Source organism: Sinocyclocheilus rhinocerous, unplaced genomic scaffold (genome assembly GCF_001515625.1).
Source record: "Sinocyclocheilus rhinocerous isolate Xijiao unplaced genomic scaffold, SAMN03320098_v1.1 scaffold108, whole genome shotgun sequence".
Lineage (NCBI taxonomy): Eukaryota > Metazoa > Chordata > Actinopteri > Cypriniformes > Cyprinidae > Sinocyclocheilus > Sinocyclocheilus rhinocerous.
The window spans coordinates 94,608-102,024 of NW_015635033.1; the positions used below are offsets into that span (position 1 = coordinate 94,608).

At 34.0% G+C, this 7,417-nt stretch overlaps 1 protein-coding gene across 1 annotated transcript in view; it reads right to left on the reverse strand.

The window, feature by feature from the left end:
- LOC107746250 (receptor-type tyrosine-protein phosphatase mu-like) overlaps positions 1-5,126 on the reverse strand; it is a 92,774-nt gene extending 87,648 nt beyond the window's left edge. Inside the window, exons 1-2 of the mRNA XM_016560382.1 lie at positions 5,063-5,126; positions 2,710-2,832 (exon numbers count right to left, since the gene is read on the reverse strand). Of these exons, the coding sequence (XP_016415868.1) occupies positions 2,710-2,832; positions 5,063-5,126 (187 nt within the window). The remainder of the gene's footprint in view (positions 1-2,709; positions 2,833-5,062) is intronic.
- Between the last annotated feature and the right edge of the window lie 2,291 nt (positions 5,127-7,417).

Sequence of the window (7,417 nt, forward strand, 5' to 3'; positions counted from 1 at the left end):
TTTATAATAATTAAATAAATGATTCGATTTTAATAAACATTTAATTAAATAATAAGAATTATTATTATTATTATTATAGAATTAAATAAATGATCAAATAACTAAATTAAAATTAATAAAAATTAATTTAATAATAATAATGATAATAATACTATGTATTAATAATAATTAATAGTAGTAGTAGTAGTAATGTGCATATTAAAATATTACACAAAAATAAAACAATTCTACTGACTTTCAACTTCTGTTCCAAAACTTAATGACCTGCCTACTTATAATACTTACAAATTATTTTAATATTAATTTAATAACTGTATAATATTATAATGAATTATATAAAAATACATTATTTATTTTATAATGCTATTTAAGCATAATAATAATAATAATATGCTTAAATATTTTTTTTTTTTATTACATTTTTTATTTAAAGAACATTGACAAAAAAAATCTAATTCATTTCAATGCAGCATTGCAATGCATTTTAGCTAAACCTTTGAATGTCTAATTTTCACAGAAAACTGTATGAAGCAAGAGTTTGGAACCGAGTTTGTATGTCTCTGAATAGTGAATGCAACAGGTTTGCAGTACAAGAAAAATGTTTGCAGTAATTCCATGTGCTGTTTAACCATAATAGCATGCTTGGCTTTGACATATGAAGTCACACACGTGAGTCTGATCATTAAACAGGCCGTTTTAATGCATCAGACAGCAGAAACACGAGCACGAATGAAGCACAGTGAAGTGGAAAATATGGCAGAGGTTTGCTTGTGCTCGTGTTCTCCACATTTATTTGTGGCGTGTGGTTATTGACGTGAACGAGGCCGTTCTTCTCACAGAGGAGCTCTGAAGACATTAGCAGAACGATCAGGAGAAATCACATTAAGACGTTTTAGGACTGAAAAAGCAGTTTTTCACTCTTAAAGGAACACTCCACTATTTTTGAAAATAGCCTCATTTTCCAACTCCCCTAGAGTTAAACAGTTGAGTTTTACCGTTTTCGAATCCATTCAGCCGATCTCCGGGTCTGGCGGTAGCACTTTTGGCTTAGCTTAGCATAGATCATTGAATCTGATTAGACCGTTAGCATCTCGCTCAAAAATGACCAAAAAGTTTCGATATTTTTCCTATTTAAAACTTGACAATTCTGTAGTTATATCGTGTACTAAGACAATACTGTTTAATTTGAAGTACTAAAATTAATACAAATAATAAATAAATAAATAAATAAAAAGATTTTAATTACTTAAAATAAATGTTAAGTAAAATAAAATACTATTTAATACTATTTAATTTGAAGTACTAAAATTAATACAAATAAAAAATAAATAAATAAATAAAAAGATTTTAATTACTTAAAATAAATGTTAAGTGAAATAAAATACTATTTAATACTATTTAATTTGAAGTACTAAAATTAATACAAATAATAAATAAATAAATAAATAAAAAGATTTTAATTACTTAAAATAAATGTTAAGTAAAATAAAATACTATTTAATTTGAGGTACTAAAATTAATACAACTAAAAAATAAATAAATAAGACACTTAAAAAAACAGACTTTTAAAAAAGACAAAAAACAACAAAATTACTAAAATTCAAGTGAAAACAGAAAATATATAAATCAAGTCTAATTCAAAATATTAACAAAAACTGCCCAAGAATAAATGAATGACACTAAAATAAATGCCTCCTGTTCACAAATCTGTATTTCCCCAAGTCTGTACTCAAGTACTCAAGTCTGGCTCTCTCACTGGATTCTCTGCAGAACAGATCAGAGTTTCACCTTCCCATTAAAACCTGTTAAAGTGGCGTAGCAGGAGTCTGTCCGACAGAGTTTATCAAATCGACTCTGAACACATGCTGAAATAATGAATCAAAGAGACACAACGCTGCAGAAACTGAAGCCTCAAACTCCATTCAAACACATCAGCATGAGTCAGGTCATTCATCATGACTAGTGGTCGACCGATATTGGTTTCTTGACAGCCGATGCCGATATCTTGGAAAGCCGGGTGGCCGATGGCCGATATAAAGCCGATATAATTGTATTCATTTGAATTAATATTTAAGAAATTTGAAATCATTTGAAAATGGATTAAAAAATAAATTTGTAAAATAAACATTTTAAAAAACGTGAAAGTCACGCAGAGAACACGCGATCATGCAGATCACATGCACACTTCACAAGATCTCACAACTGGATTCGACTAAGTTTGCAAGGTTTGTGAAATTAAATGTTCATTAGCCATTCAAAGATTTGTTTAAATGATATAAATGCGTATTTGCTGAATGCAGACGGCAAACGAGAAAGTATTATAATGTTTGCCTTTCTATTACTAATAATATAAAAGCAATCGTTATAATACTTTTTGTATACATTTTAATTCCTTTGTTTAACAGTTCTATCGGATTATTAGACAGACTTCTATCCGTATTAGACAGAACTGTTAATGACGACGGCGAACAAGAGGTAGAAGAATGTGAGCACTGAGTGCTCAAGCGCAGCCGCTCTCAACGCCGTCAAAATAAAAGTCCGGCGCGCCGTCAAAATAAAGGCCTCGAACGCATCGGCCAAACAGAAAAACTTATCGGCCGATGCCGATATTTGAAAAATGCCAAATATCGGCCGATATATCTGCTTTGGCGATATATCGGTCGACCACTAATCATGACATCCAGCTCTAAAGCACCAGGACTCACTGACCTGACGGCAGCCAGGGCTCTGAGGAGGGTTTCTGCTTGGTGTTGATCTGCTCCCAGTCGAAGTCGTCGTCTTTGCCTTGACTGTAGCCGCAGTCTGTGTAGGGTTTCTCCAGGAGACAGTCTTCTGCAGAGAGGAGAGGACACATCCGGGATGTTTACAACCTCAAAACCAGTCACACACCAACATATATCAGCAGGCCATGTGAAATACCAAGCGCCAATATGGTGCAAACGTGGAAAATCATCACTTATTGAGTTAATGCATTATTTTAGTGGATTAATGCATTATTTATATATTCACAATATTAGTAAATATTGTGAATAATAATAATTGTGTTATTGGTAAATGATGCATATATGGTAGGATTGTGCATAATTGATAACTGAATTGAGAACACTTTAAATTAAATTCCTGAATTTGAACCTAGGTGGCAAACAGGATGCAGAATTACGATTTGAATTTGAATGTAACAAAGCAGAGTTTGAATTAACTGAAATGAAAAAAAGCTAAAAAAAATAAAATAAAATAAAAATAATAAAAGTTAGACAAGACAATCTAGGAATGTTGACTTGACAGTCATGAAAGATTTGAGAAAAAGGATGGATGGATGGATGGATGGAAAGACAGAATGATGGATGGATGGATGGATGGAAAGACAGAATGATGGATGGATGGATGGAAAGACAATGATGGATGGATGGATGGATGGATGGATGGAAAGACAGAATGATTGATGGATGGATGGAAAAACAGAATGATGGATGGATGGATGGATGGAAAGACAGAATGATGGATGGATGGATTGATGAAAAGACAGAATGATGGATGGATGGATGGATGGATGGAAAGACAGAATGATGGATGGATAGATGGATGGATGGATGGATGGAAAAACAGAATGATGGATGGATGGATGGATGGATGGAGGATGGAAAGACAGAATGATGGATGGATAGATGGATGGATGGATGGATGGAAAAACAGAATGATGGATGGATGGATGGATGGATGGAGGATGGAAAGACAGAATGATGGATGGATAGATGGATGGATGGATGGATGGATGGAAAAACAGAATGATGGATGGATGGATGGATGGATGGAGGATGGAAAGACAGAATGATGGATGGATAGATGGATGGATGGATGGATGGATGGAAAAACAGAATGATGGATGGATGGATGGATGGATGGAGGATGGAAAGACAGAATGATGGATGGATAGATGGATGGATGGATGGATGGATGGAAAAACAGAATGATGGATGGATGGATGATGAAAAGGCAGAATGATGGATGGATGGATGGATGATGAAAAGACAGAATGATGGATGGATGGATGGATGGATGGATGATGAAAGGACAGAATTATGGATGGATGATGAACGGACAGAATGAGGGATGTTGGATGGATGGATGGATGGATGATAAAAGGACAGAATGACAGATAGATGGATAGATAGATAGATAGATAGATAGATAGATGAAGCTCCACTCACACTGAGATTCTCATTCATTCATTCATTCATTCATTCATTCAGTCGGTGTGAAGAAAAATTAATTCTGTCAATCAATGGAACTCCTGTATAATCAACGCCAATCAATCAGTCACTGCACACTGCTGGAAAACATCATCACCGTTAGCCAGCGCTTGTTCTCCTCGAGTCGAAACCGCTCTCGCTCGTTTTCATCTGGTGCTACAAACACAAGCGCTGTTTACGTTACCGCGCAGGAGAGCGGCTCAAGCACAGCCGTCCCAGCCGCCAATATTAACATCCATCACAACATTTCTCTCTCAGCGTTCTGATGTTTGCATGACATTTCTGAGCATGAATCTGCTTTTCCACTCATCTTCGCGATGCACACGGCCAGGAGCGGAGGATCTGGCTCAGAATAAGCGCGATTGAATTGTGTGAATTTATTTCGGGCGTCGCAGTCGGGGTTCGAGTGTAATGACTGCGTCTCTCACGTCTGCGCTTTTATTTTGACAGCATGCAACATCTTCTGCTCGCTGATGTGAAAAGGAGACGCCAGATTTTACATGATCAACTACATTTTGTGACCAAACAGCTTGTGGTTTGGGTTGGTTTGGTGCTGGGATTCCCTTGATCTGGGAGCGCGTCGCTGTCAGGATGACGAGGGCTCTGAGTTCAGATTAGATCTGCACAGCGTCAGCAGCAACACCACAGTCATGGGAACGAACACACACTGATCACATGCACAGCTTCACTAAAACTAACACGCATAAACACATGCATCTCTTTTTATTCAAACAGCTGGCGCCCAGAGGAATGAAAAACACGTTTACTGGTTCTCAGGCGTTTCTTCTGACCAAAACCCCGCGTAATCTCACCTGTGTCTCCACTCGAGCTCTCTGCAGTCGCAAACGGTCCAATGTACTCGATTACACCAAGCATCAATTTAAGGAAACCTGTCCACGTCACACTTCAAAACAAAACAAAACAAAACAAATAAAATAAAATAAAATAAAAAAATATTAAAATAAAATAAGCCTGTTATAGGATTTTTTTTTTTTTGCATTGTGACTATTTTCATTAAAAATTGAACACATATTTTAGACCCAAATTCCAATTATTGTAATATTGTTGAAATTGTACAATTAAAAAAAATAATAATGTCATGAATGTACTTGAATTAAATTTAGAACGTTACTGTATTACAGTATTTCTCATGTAATGTTGTAAAATTGCAGTAATGACAATGATGAATTGGCACTGAGAATACTGTGAACTGAGAGAAAGAATCATGAAAGAATCATCAAGAATCAAATTATCATCAATAATTCATTTGATTTATTAAAAAAATTGAATAGTAAATTAGTAATTTAACTGTAACTTAATACAATTTATAATGTTATATAAATTATATATTTAAAATTATCTAAATTATATATTTTATAAGTAAATTGCCAGATTCATAAAAGTATTAAGAAGTGCATTTTAATATTAATATAAATTAAAATGTGTTTAATCATCATTAAAATAATGACAATGTGCAAAAAGTCGTCTCGAGTCTTTCATTTTTTGGTTATAGGGTCAAATGTGAGTCTCGCTAAAAAGCTGAAATTCTTGAAAGAAATTTTTTGTTTTAAAATAATATTTATATTTTAAAAAAGTGACTTGAAAAAATTTGAGTCATTAAATCAAAATGTGTTAAAAATAGATAATTATAGATAATTTTAATGAAACCCATCCCAGGGTCATTACTGTTAACTAAAAACAATCCATAAAAACATTAATTATTTAAATAATTGTTAATTGAAATAAAATGTAATATATATACAAAAAAAATTTAAATGTGCTAAAGCAACGGTTTTCATTTTTGTTTAGTTTAACTTGAAGTACTAAAATAAAAATAAATTAAATACTTTAAAGAATTAAATAATTATTAAATAATAAAACATAAATTAAAACTTAAAACTAAAATGTAATAAACTATAGACATTTTAAAAAAGTTAAAAAAAAAAAAAAATTTAAATAAGAAAAAAGTTTTTAAAAAAAAAGTAATTTAATAGCAATTTAGTAAAATGTGTATTGTAATATAAATTAAATTATATATTTTAAATTATGTAAATCTTTTTTTTTTTTTTACATAAGGTAAAGTATTATTAAAGTAAGAAGGATATTTTTGGGGTAAAATGTGTTAAATTATCAGGGAAATAATATCATAATGTCATTTTTTGATGTAAGGGTGAAACATGACGTGAACATGTTTTCGTGAGAGTCATAATTTCTCACAGTATTTTAGTTTATACTAAGCTTTGGGCTTTACGAAACTCCCTTTTGCTGTCCGAAAGGCATTCGATTAGCTCATCTGTGCAAACAGTCCCAGAATGCCGCTGTGCGCTGGAGGCTCTGTGTATCTCGACAGAGTCCAGACGTCTGCGGCGCTCGTCTTATTAACTCTGACACGAAAACTGTTTCCACAGGGCCTGATGGCACATCAATACTTCAGCCAAAGTCGAGGCTAAACACTGAGCGACACACACTCACACACACACTCATACAGACACACACACTCACACATACACACACACACACACACACACACACACACACACACACTCTCTCACACGCTCACACTCACACACATACACACACACACGCTCTCTCACACACACACACACTCACACATGTCTGATCATCTCCGCTCACCTTCCCAAACAAACAGAGAAAAAGCCCGCTCTGTTGCTTTAATTGATGCCCGAGCAAACGCTTCATTCCCTCCGACATTTGAGTTCACATGAAAGTCTGTTCTCTCGTGCCGCGATCGATCCGCTCGTCTCCAGACTCTTTATTCTCTCCAAAAGAAAAACACCAGCAACACCAGAACAAAATTTATGTTTTCAATATTTAAGCAGGGCTCTCATGTCTTTTAAGTCCCGACATGTGCTGCATTTTTTATCATTTCAGCCGATGCATGATGCTTCCTCACAAACGGATTACAGCAGCACGACAATGTTGTATTTTTAATGAGGCACTGATGATAAAACACTGGACCAAAGACCAGCGTGAAGTCTATTCATTCATTCAAAAAAAGCATTAATTATGCAAATCATACAGACAATAGCTTGAATGCTCTTCTAGAACAAACAAGCTTTCAGTTTCTTAATTAAAATTAATCTTGATATTTTTGAGGGTCATAAAGTCAAAAATATTTTGCAGGTGCAACCCCTCATACATCATTA